The sequence below is a fragment of the Mustela nigripes genome, chromosome 1, assembly GCF_022355385.1.
Source record: "Mustela nigripes isolate SB6536 chromosome 1, MUSNIG.SB6536, whole genome shotgun sequence".
Classification (NCBI taxonomy): Eukaryota; Metazoa; Chordata; class Mammalia; order Carnivora; family Mustelidae; genus Mustela; species Mustela nigripes.
In genome coordinates this window covers 92,032,757-92,050,266 of record NC_081557.1, presented here as the reverse complement: position 1 = coordinate 92,050,266, position 17,510 = coordinate 92,032,757, and the positions used below count along the sequence as shown (strand labels likewise).

The following is a 17,510-nucleotide window of genomic DNA, read 5'->3' as shown; positions in this document are numbered from 1 at the left end:
TTTTATTTATTTATTTGACAGACAGAGATCACAAGTAGGCAGAGAGGCAGGCAGAGAGAGAGGAGGAAGCAGGCTCCCTGCTGAGCAGAGAGCCCAATGTGGGGCTCCATCCCAGGACTCTGGGATCATGACCTGAGCTGAAGGCAGAGGCTTTAACCCACTGAGCCACCCAGGCACCCCTATACATTTTTTTTAAAGATTTTTATTTATTTGACAGAGAAAGATCACAAGTAGGCAGAGAGGCAGGCAGACAGAGAGGGGGAAGCAGGCTCCCTGCTGAGCAGAGAGCCCAATGGGGCACTGGATCCCAGGACCCTGAGATCATGACCCCAACCGAAGGCAGCAGCCTAACCCACTGAGCCACCCAGGCGCCCATGTCTATACATTTTTAATCTGTATTTCATATTTCCTTAGGATAGAGCCCCAAAAGTGAAATTACTCTGTCAAAGAGTATAAAGCTCTTTAAAATTCTTGAAACACAGGCCAAAACATTTTGTAGAGAAGTTTTTATCGATTTATACTGAAAGCCACTGTCTTTCAATGAGCCTTTTAGCTGCCTCTGCAGAGGAGAAAGCCCTGCAAGCTTCCAGGCCCAGTTCCTGTCCTCCTAAATGAGCTCTTCCTTTCTTTTCTTTTTTTTTTAAGATTTTTATTTATTTATTTGACAGACAGAGATCACAAGTAGACAGAGAGGCAGGCAGAGAGAAAGGAGGAAGCAGGCTCCCTGCTGAGCAGAGAGCCCGATGCCGGGCTCGATTCCAGGACCCTGAGATCGTGACCTGAGCCAAAGGCAGAGGCTTTAACCCACTGAGCTACCCAGGCATCCCGAGGTCTTCCTTTCTTAATGGCCCAAGGATGGGGGACGTCGGTGGGAAACGCGGTGAGGATGGAGGTGGATTCTTACATTGAGCAAAGAAGTCTTTGTCAACAAGAATCCAGTACTTGGAGATCCTTCACGGAAACATCCATCTATTCCAACCAAAGCGCGCTTCCAGAGACGGGTAGGATTATGAAAGAGGAGGTAGTAGCGGGACAGGAGCTCCAGATGGCTTCCAGCTGGAGGGCTGCGGCCCCTTTAAGGCCCAATCCGAGACTTGGCCCTTTAAATCTGTGTCAGTTTCTCCTGACGTCAGCGGGCGGGCCGGCAGCCCTGCTGTTTACCGCCTCGCGGCACCGCACACTCCCCGGAGTTGCGAGCACGGGGGCCGCCGCGGCCGCCCGGCCTTAAAGGGCCCGCGCCCCGGAAAACGCGCCGTGCCGCGCCGCGCGGCGTCGGGTCGCTGCCACCTTTCACGCTCCTCACCCTCAGACCCTCCTCCCTTCCCGGCCGCCCCCGCCGCCGGCTTCCTTCCCTCCCTCCTTCCCTCCCCTTTCCCCGGCGTCTCCTAGCTCCCAGCAACCAGCCGCCCCCTGGCTCTCACGGCCCCGGCCGGAGGCCGCGGGGTCTCCGGGCCGCGCTCAGCCCCTCGCGAGCTGGTCCGTACCCCACATCCTCCCCTCCCTCTCCCGCCGCCCCTCCCCGCCGGGCCCCCTGGGAGCGTCTCTGCGGCTCCGGGGAGGGGACGTTTCCTAATCTCAGGCCGGGGTTAAAGTTCTGGTCCTGGTGAGATGCTGGAAGCTGCGGCCAGAGCCGCAACCCGTCCCGGAGGTGTCCTGTCGCCTGTCGCCGTCCCCGCCGCCGCCGCTGTCGCCGCCGCCACTGCCGCCTTGCCGGGGCCATGTTCGCTCTGGGCTTGCCCTTCTTGGCGCTCTTGGTGGCCTCGGTCGAGAGCCATCTGGGGGTTCTGGGGCCCAAGAACGTCTCGCAGAAAGACGCCGAGTTTGAGCGCACCTACGTGGATGAGGTCAACAGCGAGCTGGTCAACATCTACACCTTCAACCACACTGTGACCCGAAACCGGGTGAGGGCTGGCCTGGGCCGGGCTGGGGGGCTGGTGGTGAGTGGGTGAGCAGACCAGCGCTCTGCCAGTCAGTCAGTCCTCTGCTCTTTAGGGGGCCATGAACGCGGCACCCTACTGGGTTTCGTTTTCCCAGAACCGCAGTGGACTCTTTTGACCAGTCCTCCTTGCTTTGCCACCAGTTTCTCTGAGGCTCCCACTGGACAGTTTCTAAAGTTGTCTCCTTCCCATCTTCTCTTTGAGCCCCTCCTTTCCAGCAGCTGTGCTCTGAGCAGGGCTGGTCCAGCACCCCAAAGCTGACAGCCCCACAGTCTGGGTGTAGGCGGAAGCAGGCCAGCTACTGGGCTTGGCCCACAAAACCCCAAGGAGATGAGACAGACTGACTGAAAGGCTCTGCTTGGCCAAGTTATAGCTGAGACTCCCCAGGGAGATGAGTGCAGGACTTCCCACTCTTTCTGCCTTAGAAAGCCCGCTGGCCTTGTTCAGTCAGAGGTGGTGGAGATAAGACCAACTCCAAGTGGGATGGGAGGAGAGAGAAAGTTTGTCTCCAATGGGGAAGCTACCTCACCCTGACTTTCTCTTTCATTTTCTCCCCAGCCACGTGTTAAGCGTGATTGTAGCTAGATCTAGGAAGTCTAGACCCCCCGGGGCAGAGCCGAGATTTGGAGAACTGTTGGAGCCTGGCTCTGTGGTCTCCTGCCTGGCTCTCTCCGTGATTGCATTTACCAAGAAGTGGTAGAGCTGAGAGTGGCAGTGTGATTATTTTTCAGAATGGGGCAGGATCTGCCTTCTGTGGCAGACCAGCAGCTGCCTTTAGTGCCTGTTTCTCTGAAGTTTGATGTCCTCCTGCTTGGAGTCCTTTCTTCCTTCTCCCCCATAACTGGGGTCCTCCTGAGAGTTACTTTCTACCCCTCTGGGAAACATTGCCCTAGGGCTCGGGTCTCAGCAGCCCAGTAACAAGCATTGCCAGGATCCATTGACTGATTTTCTTAAGCTCCCACTGTACGTTCCTCCATGCACCAAGAATGAGAGTGTCTGCATTTTACAGAGGGGGAAATCGGGGCTCAGAGGTGTGAAGTGACTTCTCCACAGCCCTGGCCCTTGGTCAGAGCTAAGGATAGAACTTGGCTTTCTTAGCTTTCAACAGTCTCGTTCCCCGCCTCCCCACTGGCTCTAGCCCCCAGATTAGTTGTTGAATGGGGACTTCCTGGCTCACAAGGAAGAAAATTGAGGAACACTTCTTCTCTCCTGTGTCCCCGTGTCCCTGTGCGAGTATATCCCGTGAACATGGATAGATATGGGGTATCCTGGGTTTGGCCAAAGTCTCCGTTGTGTTTCCTGTTGGGAAGTGAGGCCCTGTGTTTGTGTGGGTCCCATTGTCCTGCACATGTCTGCCAGCCAGGACGGGCCCTCTTCCAAGAGCCTCTCCTCTAACTCAGAGCAGATCCCTCCTGAAGACTGGGGCTGCTCTGGCAGAAGGGGCATAGCTAGCTGACCAGCCTGACTGGGGTGGTTGGGGGTGGAAAACAAAGTGGTTGGCATGACGGGCTCATGGTCTCTGGAGCCCTGTGTCCCAAGGAGCTGAGGTGGATTCACTGCAGGCTTGACTGAGGGACGTCTCCATGTCATTCTGCAGACAGAAGGCGTGCGTGTGTCCGTGAATGTCCTGAACAAGCAGAAGGGGGCTCCTTTGCTGTTCGTGGTCCGGCAGAAGGAGGCTGTGGTGTCCTTCCAGGTGCCCCTAATCCTGCGAGGGCTGTGAGTAGGACCTGGGGATCAGGGAGGGGAGAGCCTCACCTAGGGCCTGATCCAGGGCCTCAGGCCACCCAGGAGCCCCTCTGTTTCTCGTCCCCATTCCCTGAACCAGAGGGCTGCTCAGTGGCCAGGCCAGCCAGCCTAGAGCTTGTCAGCCTCGCTGGGGGAGGAGTAGGTAGATGTTGGAAACCAGAGATGGGGAGTCGGGGCCTTGCTCCTATGCTGTGGCCTGCTGGCTGGGACAGTAGTAATGTCCTGCTTTCTGCTTTGGGCTGTAGGTATCAGCGCAAGTACCTGTACCAGAAGGTGGAGCGGACTCTGTGCCAGCCCCCAACCAAGAATGAGTCCGAGGTCCAGTTCTTCTATGTGGATGTGTCCACCCTGTCACCGGTCAACACCACCTACCAGCTCCGGGTCAGCCGGATGGACGACTTTGTGCTCAGGTCTGCAAGGGCCATCCCAGGGGACCATGGGCCTGGCCTCTTTGCCAGGCTCTGTGAGTGACCGTGATGGGGGGGCTCTTCTCCCTCCAGGACTGGGGAGCAGTTTAGCTTCAATACCACGGCAGCCCAGCCCCAGGTAAGATCTGTCTGGCAGCTGGCCCTCTGGAGAAGCAGGGACATGGGAGCAGGAGTGGTCAGCAGAGTCCCAGATTGGCTGCTGGGAGTCCCAGGTTGACTGCACCCTGGCCATGGAGGGACTGTCTGGAAATAGGAGCTCTGGCCCTGAGGTGGTCAGGGACAGGCCACATGGACGTGCAGAGGCATGGGGTCTGGCTGCCACCTTTCCTCCTTGCCTCTTGGGACACTATTGTGAGTGCCCACTGAGGTTGAGGGGAGTGATATAATTGGGCTGCTTGGGGTCAGGGTCCTTCTCCCCTGAGAGCTTCCACTGCCCAACTCTGAGAGGATACACACTGTTCCCTTCTAGAGGGACAGAGAGAGCATCCTCATGAGATGGGGCTCTCCTTGCCCTCCTGTGCCCTCAGTACTTCAAGTATGAGTTCCCGGAGGGAGTGGACTCAGTGATTGTCAAGGTGACCTCCAACAAGGCCTTCCCCTGCTCAGTCATCTCCATCCAGGATGTCCTGGTAGGTTGTCTGCCCTTTTTTGCTCTCCACCAGCGGGGAGCAGGACTGCTAAAGAGGGGACCCAGGGCCTGGGTTCCTGCCCATTTGCCTCTCCCCTCCTCCTTCTGTAGTGCCCTGTCTATGACCTAGACAACAACGTAGCCTTCATCGGCATGTACCAGACTATGACCAAGAAGGCTGCCATCACTGTGCAGGTAGGAAATGCGCATGACCCTGTAGGAGATGTAGCCAGGGGATGAACTTTCCAAACCCTTGCGCCTTCACCCCTGCCCCCATTTTTACCCTACTGATAAGACTGAGTCTTGGCCTGCCAGTCCCTGAGATTTGGGGCTCTGCACTTTATGTGAGGGTTGAATCATCTTCCCAATCACCTTGTGGGGTGTGGGGTAGGAGAGAGCAGAGAACCCTTTCTGGCTTTCGTATCTATTTCATTCACTGTAACATGAGCTAGGAGGGGGAAAAGGAGGGGCGCCCGGGTGGCTCAGTCGGTTCAGCATCTGCCTTCAGCTCAGGTCATGATCCCAGGATCCTGGGATCCAGTCCCGCATCAGGCTCTCTGCTCATTGGGGAGCCTCCTTCTCTCTCCCTCTGCCTGCTGCTCCCCCTGCTTGAGCTCACTCACTCTCTGTCAAATAAGTAAGTAAGATCTAAAAAAAGAGAGAGAGAAAGAGAGAGAGATTGAGAAAAGGTTCCTGGCTGCTGCTGAGTGCTGCCCTCGAAAAGGCTGAAACCTGTGCTGGGGGCCGGGAGGGTGAAGCCACACACTCACCTGACAACATCCAGTCTTGCAACTGAGGGGGCAGCAGGCCCCTCCACTTTTCCTCCTGGCTTATGCCCAGACCGCACGGCACGCCCATGGGTCCCCTGCTGGTGGTCGTGCACACGTGTGCTCACCTGGGTGGCACGCGGTCGCGATTTGGGCTCTGGAGCAGGTAACCCTGCTGTACCACTTACTGGCTGTGTAACCCTAAAGCCTAATAAGGGCAGTGCTAGTACTTATCTCGTAGGGACCTTAGTGTGGGCTAAATAAAATTAAGTGCGCATTTTGTGGATTGATTTTGATGGTGGTTGACGACAACCATGGTTTTGTCATCCCCCTCGTCATCCTGCAGCGCAAAGACTTCCCCAGCAATAGCTTTTATGTGGTCGTGGTGGTGAAGACCGAAGACCAGGCCTGCGGGGGCTCCTTGCCTTTCTACCCCTTTGTGGAAGGTACACGGTGTACCCTGGGCCTTGGGAGTGGGGAGGGCTCGGTCGCTCCCCAGGAGGTAGAAGAACCTGCGTGGCTGATGGGTGGGTCCACCGGGATGTGAGGTTTTGGCCCCGGACTCTCCCAGGCCTGGTCCCACAAACTTTTTAGCCAAGCTCCAGGCAGCTTCTTGTTTGACGTTCTGCTTCCAGATGAACCGGTTGATCAAGGGCACCGCCAGAAAACCCTGTCAGTGGTGGTATCTCGAGCAGTCACGTGTGAGTGTGGGTGGCTGAGTGAGGAAGAGGGAGGCTCTTCCTCTCAGACGGGTCGGGGTGGGGGGGGCCTACACGCAGACTGGCGGGCCTGGAAGGGGGGGGGGTCTTGGCAGCCTTCACGATGGGGGGTGGGTCCCAGGGTGGTGTAGTACAGAGTCAGACACTAATAATTGAATTACTGAGTTCCAGTTCTCTCTTCACCCCTTGTGAGCCGTGCAGTCTCACTGAGCCTCAGTTTCCCTGTCTCTCTGTCTTGATGATAATAGGATCTGTCCCAGTAGTCTCACCAAATTGTGAGGTTTAGCACAAAATTAGCTGGAAAGTGTTAGGCCCCTTAGTCATGCTCAATAAATATTTACCGAGTGATTGAATGGAGCCCTTTGTAAACTGGAAAATAGAACCTAAAAATAAGGGATTGTAACGGGAGGGGAAAGAAGCTGCCTGTCTTGTAGGAAATCTTTATTCCGCAAATATTTCTTGAGCACCGTCTTTGTGCCGGGTGTTTTGCATTGGCCAGAGTCCTCAGAGTTCCTGTCTGAAGAACAGGGGCCCGCTTCTGGGCAGTGTGCTGAAGCTGTGAAGGGCAAAGGGCAGTCACTGGGACCCCAGGACAGAGAAGCTTTCCTAGAGGATGCAGCCCCTGAGCTGTGTTTGGAAGGAAGCTGTGTTTAAAAACAGGATGGAGGGGGCGCCTGGGGGGCTCAGTGGGCTCAGGTCATGATCTCAGGGTCCTGGGATCGAGCCCCAGATCGGGCTCTCTGCTCAGCAGGGAGCCTGTTTTCCCACTCTCTGTGCCTACTTGTGATCTCTTTCTCTCTCTCTCTCTCTGTCAAATAAATAAACAAAACCTTAAAAAGAAAAAGAAAGAAAAGAAAACAGGATGGAGATTGTGAGAAAGAAAGAGAGGAGAAAATTCTAGCTGAGGGAGCAATAGGAGGAGAGACAGGAATCACATCAGAGTTTGGCCTATTTCGGGGAACTGCCCATTGCTCACCCTGTCAGGCCCTTGTGTGCCATGGCAAGCATCCTTGGAAGGTCTGATGCTTCTTCTTACATCACATCTTCCTCTCTGTCCCCCCACAACAGCGGAGGCCTATGTTGGTGGTATGCTCTTTTGCCTGGGCATATTTCTCTCCTTCTATCTGCTGACCATCCTCCTGGCCTGTTGGGAGAACTGGAGGTAAAGCAGGGCCACTGGGCATCCCCCTTTTCTGGGGTGGGTTGAGCAGGGGAGCTGGCCTGGCAGGATCTAAGCCAGCCCAGGGCCCCAGCTCCACACCATCCTGGGGCATAGGAAGGCAGGTCCCTTTCAGGGTCAGTGCTCCATGGGCCTCTCCTCTGGAAACCAGCCCCTGCCCTCAACCTTCTACCCAAGCAAGGAAACCCCACATTGCTTCCCAGCCTGGGAAGAACCTTAAGGTCACAGACAGAGGACAGGGTTATGGGTGGAGAGGGTGGAAGCTGTCCAGTCCAGGGTAGGAGAGATCCTCATCCTGGCCCCTCTGGTTTGCCTCTGGATTCTGTTCCTGCAGGCAGAGGAAGAAGACGCTTCTGGTGGCCATGGACCGAGCCTGCCCAGAAAGCGGTACCTCCGGAGGCCTGGGCAGGGAGGGCAGAGTTTGCTCTGTGACTTTCTGGATGGTTCCCTCGGGGGCTGGTGGAGGAAAGGCCAGCTGGGGGCTTCTGGGTATTCAGATCGGGACTAACACTCTATAGATGGAAACAGGGCTGGGCTCTTGTGCCCCTGCGACCCTTACATGCCCATCTTAATGGCTGTCACTCAGTTCATTCTCTGGGTCTAGCTACACTGTCTGTCCACCTCAGGCAATACAGCTCAGAGTCCGGGGGCAGTTATTAACCTTTCATTCTCTCTCTTTTTCTTCCCTCCTTCCCTCTCTGTCTATCCTCCCTCCTGCTTGGGACCTTCTCTCTCAGCTTCTCTCCTTGGTAAGCTCCAGGGGCTGTGGGCAGAGGAGCTGAGGTCCAGAATGGGCGAGGGAGGGGATGCACCAGGGGGTCTGGGCGGGACCCGGGCTGTCCTAGCTGGTCATGTAGACACATCGGTTCGCTGACCACTGTCTCTGGAGCGAGGACAAAGGATGGCAAAGGCTTCTTCGGGGCCACTCGTGGGAGGCTGGGGCGGTCGGTGGGGGTGGGAGGTAGTGCATTTGTCAGGATAGGTGCTTACTCTTTGCAGCTGCGTAGCTCCTCCGTGTCTCTTCTCTGGAGTCTCTCTTCTTGGCTGTGGGCCCCACTCTGTTGCCAGAGCTTAGGGGCCCCTGATTTCTCGTTGCAGGTCACCCTCGGGTGCTCGCCGACTCCTTCCCTGGCAGCTCCCCTTATGAGGGCTACAACTACGGCTCCTTCGGTACGTGTGAACGCCAGAGGTTGTCCTTGCCCACTCACAGCCTGGGCTTCTACCTCCAAGGCAGCAGAGTGGCCACGGGGTCCCTCCCGACCCCTGCCTCCCCGTCCTCTCCCACCGAGACCTCACTACGTCCCATGCCCCATCCCCCACAGAGAACAGTTCCGGGTCCACAGACGGCCTGGGGGATAGCACGGGCACCGGAGACCTGTCCTACAGCTACCAGGGTGAGTGAGGCAGGCGGGGCCTTGCAGGGCTGGAGCAGGCTGGGTGAAGCGTGGTGACGGGCACCCGCCTCTTCTGCCAGACGCTGGCACCAGGAAAGGGGCTGCTGGCTCCCTGCCCCTCTCCCCTCTCATGCTCTCTTCCTTGGCCCCACTTCCTGGTAACTTTCCCTTTCCTTTGAAGGGCACGACCAGTTCAAGCGGCGCCTCCCCTTTGGCCAGATGCGGCAGCTGTGCATTGCCATGGGTAGATGTGGGGTGGGGGGGCGCTGCTCTGCCAATCTGCTCCTGCCAGGGCCGTTGACCGGGGCCGGTAGGCTCCAGGGCCAGAGAGACGCTTTGTGCTTGGCTTCCCCATCTAAAGCCAATAATTGCCCGCTCTTGTGTCTTTTGAGAGAAGCAGGCACTGGCCTCGATGCTGGTGGACTGGCACCCCACCTACCCCTAGGCCAGATGTTCTGGTTTGCTGCCACGTTTGCCAGCACCCTCACTCCCTGGCCTGCTGGGGTAGGGCCTATGGGCAGGGGTATCATGTCTTGGCCTCTGGGGACTTCGTTCCAGCAAGGTAACAAGAGGAAGCTTCTGAAGGCACCAGAAAAGAACAGGAGCAGGTATCACCCTTGCTGTACCCCAGAGCCCACTGGGTCTCTACCAAGTGGGGGCCAAGGCCATGCCCTCTCAGAACCCACACAGCTGGGCACCTAATCAGCATGACTTCTGCCGAATTCAGTCCTGTTGCTTATGTCTGGGGCCCAAGGTCTGCTCAGGGTCCTGGCCTAGAAGTCCTATGTCAGTGAGGGGGACAGGGCTGGAGGGGTCCCTCTTTGGTGGCCTCTTCCCAGAACCCACCCTTGTTCCCCTTGAGGACTTAGGAGCACCTATGATACCTTTGCCCTGGGCCTGAGCTCACCTCCACCCCTGCTCTGAGCCCACAGTTTGCCTCTGCCCATCACCCAGTAATTGTGACAATTGCCCTAGGTGGGTGGGGACAGACCTTAGGTTCTGTGCCTGTGGGTTAACTGTTTCCTCCTGCCCACCCCAGATCGCTCCCTCGACCCCGTGGGCACTCGGCCTCGCCTGGACTCCATGAGCTCTGTGGAAGAGGATGACTACGACACGTTGACGGACATCGATTCCGACAAGAATGTCATTCGCACCAAGGTCCGATGCCCTGTGGGCTGGCGCTGGCCATGGGTTTCCCAAGGAAAGTAGATTCTGTGTTCAGGCCCCAGCACTGAGCCCCAGCTCCCTCTGGGGTGACATCTTAGGGGAACAAAGGGAAAGAGCTCAGCTGTGGCAGCATCGATCCCAGGAGAGGCTGACTCCGTTCCCAGCCCTGCCAGACTGACCGGCCAACAGCAGTGGGGTGGCCTTGAGCCGGGCCCTGCAGAATTATGGCCTGTGGGAGGGGCGGGGGGATTCTCTTGTTTTCCTCTAACCCGGGCAAGAGGGGCTTCTCCAGTCTCCCGGGCAGTGGGAAAGCGGGGCTCACTGCAGCTTCTCCCCAGCAATACCTCTACGTGGCCGACCTGGCACGCAAGGACAAGCGCGTCCTTCGGAAGAAGTACCAGATCTACTTCTGGTGAGTGGGTGGAGTGGGCCAGGCCTCCTGTTACCGGCAGGGTGGCGTGGCCGTGTCTCGGGTTCGGCCTCCTCACCGCTGTCCCTCACCCCACAGGAACATCGCCACCATCGCGGTCTTTTATGCGCTTCCGGTGGTACAGCTGGTGATTACCTACCAGACGGTGAGAGGCCGGGCTGGCTCCCCTGGGCCCGTGCAGAGCACCCTTGCCGAGTGTCCCAGCCTGGGGCTCTGGCGTGCGCACAGGTCATAGGTCACAGGACCTGGGTTCAGAGCCTAACTCTGCCTCACGGGCTGGGTGACCTGGAGCGCGCTCAGGGAGCTTCAGTGTTCTCATCTGCAAAATGGGGTCGTTCAGTAACGGTGACGGCACCTTCCCCAGCTTGTTGCGGGGTTTACGCAACTAGGATCATAGGACTTTGTAGGCCTTGGTTTCTCTTCCTTTTTCTCTGGGCTGTGATGCAAGACCCTCTGTCATGGTCATGCCCGTGATCTTGGGCTCCACGTAGTGCGAGGGGCGGGGACTGTGCCAGAGAGGGCTGGCCCGGCCAGCCGCTTGTGTGGCACTTTGCCATCCTGCCACGTGGGACTGTGTGGTGTGGCCCGGGCCTGGCTCCCTCTTGCCTGGGCTCCGGGCCAAGTCAGGTGTTTCAGCAGCCCCTCCCGCCGCCGTGCCCCGCTGCAGGTGGTGAATGTCACTGGGAATCAGGACATCTGCTACTACAACTTCCTCTGCGCCCACCCGCTGGGCAACCTCAGGTGGGGGTCTTCGGGAGTGAGCTAGGGATTGGGGGTGGCAGGGGAGGCGGGGAGGGCTCCGCCAACGCCTGCCGCAGGTAGGGCCGAGGCCATGCGCCCCTGTCCCTCCTAACAGCGCCTTCAACAACATCCTGAGCAACCTGGGGTACATCCTGCTGGGGCTGCTCTTCCTGCTCATCATCCTGCAGCGGGAGATCAACCACAACCGGGCCCTGCTGCGCAACGACCTCTATGCCCTGGTGAGACAGCACCTGCCGCAGAGGCCTCCAGGCCCTTTCTAGCAGGCGTGGCCCAGCCCACATGCCCCACCACATGCCACACCGTTCCTCTCTCCTGCTCCCCCTCTTTGGGTCCCTCCCTCCGTCCCTCTTTCCCCTTCTCTGTCCCTCCATCCCTCCCCTCCCCCTTCCTGCCTCACCTTCTCTCTCCCTTCCCTTCTCCCCACAGGAATGTGGGATCCCAAAACACTTTGGCCTGTTCTACGCCATGGGCACAGCGCTGATGATGGAGGGGCTGCTTAGTGCCTGCTATCATGTCTGCCCCAACTATACCAACTTCCAGTTTGGTGAGTGGGGCCTCCTGCTTCCCTGGCTGCACCGAGAGCAGGGACCTGCCTGAGGTCCTCCACCATCCCCGGGTCCCCCGCAGGGATCCCCAACACTCAGCCCCTGTGGGAGACTCCGGAGCTGGGCTTCCTGTGGGCACACATGTCCTAGTTTTATAGAAAAGAGGCAGCTGGGTGCTACCGCATTCCTTTGTTGAGTGTTTTCTATGGAAAAGCAAGGGTAAACGCCGAGACAAGGAACATACTTGAGCTCTGGTCTCTGATCTTAAGGTGCTCAGGCTAAGTTGTCCTTGCTGTCAGGGGAAGTCAGACTGGATGCCAGCCAGTGGGGCCGCAGTGTGCTGTCCTAGGGACAGTGAAGGGACTGGCGTTCAGCCCGCTGCCCTCCTGCTCTGTGGCCATGGGAAGGTGTTGGGCCTTTCTCGGCCCCCCAGGCTGTCTGGGCTGGGAGTTCACTGCTGAAGTTTGGTGGATGTGTTTGTAGCTCACGTTCCTGTCCCCCAACCCAGACACGTCATTCATGTACATGATTGCTGGGCTGTGCATGCTGAAGCTCTACCAGAAGCGGCATCCAGACATCAATGCCAGTGCCTACAGCGCCTATGCCTGCCTGGCCATCGTCATCTTCTTCTCCGTGCTGGGCGTGGTGAGGCCCTGGCCCACAGTACCCACCCCGCATGCACCCCCTATCCCGTCCCTGAGGTGCCTTCCCTGGGCCTGCCCGGAGAGCCCCAGCCCCGCTGCTCGGGAGGAAGGGTGGGCTGGGGTAGTGGCTCTCCTCAGCACCTCCTCAGCCCTGCCTACGGCGGCCCCCGGCAGGTCTTCGGCAAAGGGAACACAGCGTTCTGGGTCGTCTTCTCGGTCATTCACATCATTGCCACCCTGCTCCTCAGCACACAGCTCTACTACATGGGCCGCTGGAAGCTGGGTGAGGGCCTGCCCGGGGTAGGGCGTGGGGGTCTGGGCAGACGGGCCCCTGGAAGGAGGGGTCGGTGGCCTTGGGAACCCGCACTCACTTCCGACTTTGGGTTCTGCCCTCTTGCTGGGGTCCCTGGAAGAATCACAGTGGGAGGAGTTGGATGAGGGTTGGCACAGCCATGCCCTCCGAAGCCCTGGGGTTCTCTCTGCTGGCGTGGGCCAGGGGCCAGGAGAGAGTGGTGCCTGTGCCCGTCAGCTCGGTCCCTTCTTGCAGACTCAGGGATCTGCCGCCGCATCCTCCACGTGCTCTACACAGACTGCATCCGGCAGTGCAGTGGGCCCCTCTACGTGGTACCGGCCCGCCCCAGCCCTCCTCAACTTCTCTGTCCTCTCTCCTCCCTCTGGGGTGGGGGGTGGGGCGCCGCTGACAGCTCAGGGGAGGGCGGGCAGCGGCTGACTTGGGCCTTCCTCCACTTCTCTCCCTCTCTCTCTTCCCCGCGCTCAGTCCTCGTTTCTCTGCTTCCCTCCAGGACCGCATGGTGCTGCTGGTTATGGGCAACATTATCAACTGGTCGCTGTGAGTCTGGCCACTGCCTGTGGTAGCCTGGCTGGGGACTGGGCCAGCCACTGGCTGCCTTGGGGGCCATGAACAAAGTCTCAGCTTTGGGCATGAGAAATGGGAGCTGAGGAGAGAAATGTTGGCACCTCGGGTTCTAGCATTTCTGTGGGCCTCTGAACCCAGCCTCACGTCATCATAAAATGTGGGGTAGGGGTGAGGGAGAGCCCTTGCCTTGCTCTTGGTCCTCCCTGGCCTCACCAGCATTCCCTCCCTTTGCTAGAGCTGCCTATGGGCTCATCATGCGCCCCAATGATTTCGCCTCCTACTTGTTGGCCATTGGCATCTGCAACCTGCTTCTCTACTTCGCCTTCTACATTATCATGAAGGTGAGTGGTGCTGGGCCTCCGCCACCAGGTGCCCTGCCTTTATGGGATGGAGCCAGGCACGGCCTGCTTCCGGTTAGCACTGAGAGGGGGAGTTTTTCCTTCAACTCTGCCATGAGGTCTGAGGAGGGGAGAGGCTAAAGTCTCCTGCATGTACTCCAGCTGCATCCAGAGACTTCCCTCCTCCAGGAGTGGCCCTGTGGGTGGCAAGAGCCCCGTGCAATGCAGTGGGGGTCTGAGCTGGGGGTCACCAGGTCTGCACAGGCGGGGGCCTCCGACAGCTGGTGTGAGAGGAGCCTCTGCACCAGGAGAGCCCCCGGCCAACGCGCCCCGCCAGCACGGGGCTCTGCGCACCTGGGGGCCTAGCTAGGGTGGATGTAGGGGTGAGGACCCCAGCCTGCTGGTGTGGGACACATTCACTGTGTAGCTACACAAGGTGATGGTGCGAATCTAGGAAGGCTTCCCGAAGGATCCATCCTGTGTGCTGAGAAGTGACACAAAGGGCGGGGTGGGGTGCGGGGAATGGGCCAGGCCAGGGTCTGGCCCTCAGGCTGCTCTTCCCTCCCACAGCTCCGCAGCGGGGAGCGGATCAAGCTCATCCCACTGCTCTGCATTGTGTGCACGTCCGTGGTGTGGGGCTTCGCACTCTTCTTCTTCTTCCAGGGACTCAGCACCTGGCAGGTGAGGAGCGACCTGCCGAGAGGGTAGGGCTCGTCCGCAGGCTCCCTGTGAGCCCACCCAGGGCCCCTTCTCTTCACAAATATAGTTTGTGTGTGCTAACCCCGCCCCTTCACAGCCGCCTTTTCACTTAACCCTCCTAATAGTCAACACACCAGCATGGGGCTGTCCCCCCACCCCCACCCCCGTTTTGCCTAGGAGGCCGCTGAGGTTCAGAGAGGCCAAGGGACCTGCCCAAGGTCACACAGCCAATGAGTGGCACAGCTGGGTTTTGAAGCCGGAAGTGCCAGGCTCTCCCCTCTGGCCTCGCAGGCACCTGCCATGATTTGGGTTTCGATTCTGTGGTCAGAACCAAGCCTGCTGGGTCTCTGCCTTTGAAGCACTTAGAATCTAGTTCAGGAGAGACCATCGGTTCCTGGACTGCTCTTTGCAATATGATGCACAAGCTGAAGCGGATAGGCAAGGACGGGAGAGGGAATGGACCCGAAAACAGAGGACAGAGTTAGGAGGTCCAGGAAAGCTTCCTTGCGGAGGCAGACCTCGCTCATGGCCTTCACAAGACCTTGGGTGATGAGAAAGGGCCTGTGGCCCAGCGATGCTGTGACCAGACTCACGACAAGAGGCAAAACTAGACGAGGCAGATTTGGGGTCAGAGAAAACACGAATTTGGGGGCTGAGTGAAGACTGAAGTCCCGAGGGCAGGATGGTTGTCGTCTCAGTGGCCTCAGCATGTGGCAAGGACAGCCCCAGATGCAGTGATATCCAGGCAGGGTTAGTAGGGTAGGGTTATGGCAAGCAGGGAGGACCCAGAGTGCTGCAGGTCGCGGCGCACAGTCTTGGCTCCAGTCCTGGGTGGCGCGGAGGGCTGTGTGGCCTGCCGGTAAGGCTCTGGAGAACAAGTGAGCCCAGAGTTGCCGATGGGAGCAGGGGCAGAAGCCAGCATCCTCCGGGAGAAATCTGTCACAAAAAGCCCATTCTTAGCTGTGGGGGACGAGGGCAAGGGTGAGTTGGGAGGACGGTGCGCTCGCGCCTGGCACGGGCCGCAGCTTGGCCACGGGCAGCCACAGGCGGGTCTAGTCCGGCCTGGGTGGGCGCGCCCCAGGCAGCTCTCCCTCTTCCTCCCCAGAAAACACCTGCCGAGTCCCGGGAGCACAACCGCGACTGCATCCTCCTGGACTTCTTTGACGACCACGACATCTGGCACTTCCTCTCCTCCATTGCCATGTTTGGGTCATTCCTGGTCTGTGAGGCTATCCTGCCCCAGCACGGGGGTGGGGTAGAGGCCGAGGTTGCCCCGTGGCCTGTGCCTGACTCGCCGTCCTACCGCACAGGTGTTGCTGACGCTGGACGACGACCTTGACACCGTGCAGCGGGACAAGATCTACGTCTTCTAGCGGGAGCCAGGCCCCTTGCTTTACTCACAGGGGAACCCCCCCGAGCTCCTCTGCCTCACTGCCTAGAGCCTCTGTAGCTCTGGGGGTGTAAGTCCTCACCCTGCGGCCCAGCGCGGGTGGTGGTGGGCCCGCTAGGTCTGGCCCAGACTTGACCTGGGACGGTCGTGGGGGGAGCTGTGAGCCTTGTGGCTATCCTCTCCTGGGGAGGAGGCCCACTCCCCTAACCCCCCAGATGTTGGCCAATGGCTGCTGCTTCAGTGTTGAGAGCCTCTCATGGGCCCTGTCCGTTGGCTCTCCGTTTGTTCCTCTTTAGGATGAAGGAGAGAGTGTTGTTGCCCTGCCCATCTCACACCTTGCATTCCGCCCGTCCTTCCCCTCCTCAGGAGCCTGCGACACCAAGCCCTTTCTTCTTCCTGATCTCCAGTCCAGGGCCTGGTTGGGCCTGATTCTCTGTCCTGCACCAGGGCCCCACTGCTTTTTGGGTCCGTCCCTGACTGCCATCACTGCCTGCTTCAGTCGGGAGGAATGGGGGTGTAAGATTTTGGAGGCTGGCCAGCTGGTGCCAGGCTTTCGGTGCTAATGCCTAAGAGGGGCTGCAGCCAGTGCTGCCTCCTCCCTCTGACCTGTGCTTGGGACTGGCTCTGTAGTAGTAAGGATCAGTGTACGTGGGAGAGTCGCTTTGGTCTGAGGGGTTGGATTCAGAGGTCACCTTCCTTTCCCATCAGCCCCCAGACTGACGTTGGCACCAGGATCGGAGGGAGAGATCAGTTCCCCCTTTCCCTTCCTTTTTCTTTCCAGCCCTCCGTCCTGCCAAGCCCCATTTGGGGGCCTTTCAGTGCCATTGACGCTGCCCAAGAATGTCCAGGAGCAAAGGAGGGGGATACAAGGCGCCCAGCTCCTCCTGCCTCCTCACAGCCGTGGGAGCCCCAGTGCCTATCTTAGAAGGAGGCTCAGGAAGGGACACCATGTTCCCCTCGGTGTCCCCGGTCCAGCCTCACTCTGGGACCCAGGGCTGGCTTCCGTGTTTCCGTCCTGTCTTCGGCCCAGTTTTGTGTTAGTCACACACACATATATGTGTAGGAGTTTACACTGAGTTGCCCCAGCTCTGGGCCCCTGGCTGCTGTGGTCCCTCGATCCCCATCACCCTACCTGGTCCGTGCCAGATGCCAAGGCTGGGGGAGGTCAGGTCGGGCCTCTGCCTTGGGGATGGGAGTGTGTTTTATTCTGCCCAACTTGTTTTTATGGCTCTCCCTGGGACTGGGGAGAGGAGGTGGATCTGGATCTTTTTTCAGAACTCCATTCAATGTCTGTGTCCATGCTACGGTTGCGTTTCTGTTTTCTATGAACGAGTCTGCATTCAATTAAAGAAACAACCAGACGTGCTTCTCAGGCCCCTCTTTGCTCCCCCTTTCCAAGTGGAGGTGTTGGAGGGAGGGTGGGACAGAGGCCTTCCGCTTCCCAGCTCTGCTGGTCTGCCCTTCTCTTTTCAAGAAAGTAGAGTCCCCCTTGTTTTCCCCATGTGTCCTTGAGTCCCCCGTGTCTCTTCTCCCCTTTGAGCAACTGCCTCAGTTCAGGAAACATGTACCAGGGGCCTGCACCGTGCCAGGCACGGTGCTGGGCAGAGAGGATGGTGGAGTGAAGAAGTCGTAGTAGTGCTGTCTCGCCACTGAGATCCGCCGCTCCCCCCAACCCCCGCCACCTTACCTGGCAAATGGCAGCAGCCTCTGCCCACCTGGCCCCTCACCTTCAAGGCAGGCCAGCTTCCCTTCTGGCCTGAGCCTCTCCCAGCCTGGCAGACTGTGGGTGCAGCCAGTGCTCCCTGACTGTGACTTTAATGGACAGGAGAAGGCAGAATGAGGCAGGGCTGGTTCTC

The 17,510-nt window shown here is 58.7% G+C and overlaps 1 protein-coding gene across 3 annotated transcripts; it reads left to right on the top strand.

Annotated features, from left to right (window-relative positions):
* The first annotated feature begins 1,481 nt into the window (after positions 1 to 1,481).
* SIDT2 (SID1 transmembrane family member 2) lies at positions 1,482 to 17,015 on the top strand. Of its 3 annotated transcripts, XM_059416564.1 has the most exons (27): positions 1,482 to 1,901; positions 3,535 to 3,656; positions 3,932 to 4,096; positions 4,187 to 4,232; positions 4,642 to 4,743; positions 4,854 to 4,937; positions 5,856 to 5,955; positions 6,145 to 6,210; positions 7,297 to 7,390; positions 7,743 to 7,795; positions 8,507 to 8,578; positions 8,731 to 8,802; positions 8,984 to 9,046; positions 9,842 to 9,960; positions 10,308 to 10,381; positions 10,478 to 10,544; positions 11,067 to 11,140; positions 11,256 to 11,379; positions 11,588 to 11,705; positions 12,215 to 12,351; positions 12,525 to 12,633; positions 12,898 to 12,974; positions 13,154 to 13,200; positions 13,463 to 13,568; positions 14,136 to 14,246; positions 15,370 to 15,483; positions 15,575 to 17,015. In XM_059416564.1, the coding sequence occupies exons 1-27, from the start codon at positions 1,719 to 1,721 to the stop codon at positions 15,635 to 15,637; spliced, it is 2,562 nt and encodes an 853-aa protein (XP_059272547.1). In that variant the 5' UTR covers positions 1,482 to 1,718; the 3' UTR covers positions 15,638 to 17,015. The 3 variants fall into 3 exon arrangements, with proteins under 3 accessions (XP_059272547.1, XP_059272552.1, XP_059272561.1); XM_059416569.1 differs by lacking the exon at positions 8,984 to 9,046; XM_059416578.1 differs by lacking the exon at positions 1,482 to 1,901 and having other exon boundaries at positions 3,544 to 3,633.
* The last annotated feature ends 495 nt before the right edge of the window (positions 17,016 to 17,510 follow it).

Coding starts and splice junctions, on each gene's coding strand:
- SIDT2 (XM_059416564.1), top strand. CDS start 1,719: ATGTTCGCTCTGGGCTTGCCCTTCTTGGCGCTCTTGGTGGCCTCGGTC. Junction 7,391..7,742: donor GCCTGTTGGGAGAACTGGAG/GTAAAGCAGGGC, acceptor CTGTTCCTGCAG/GCAGAGGAAGAAGACGCTTC. Junction 8,803..8,983: donor CCTGTCCTACAGCTACCAGG/GTGAGTGAGGCA, acceptor TTTCCTTTGAAG/GGCACGACCAGTTCAAGCGG.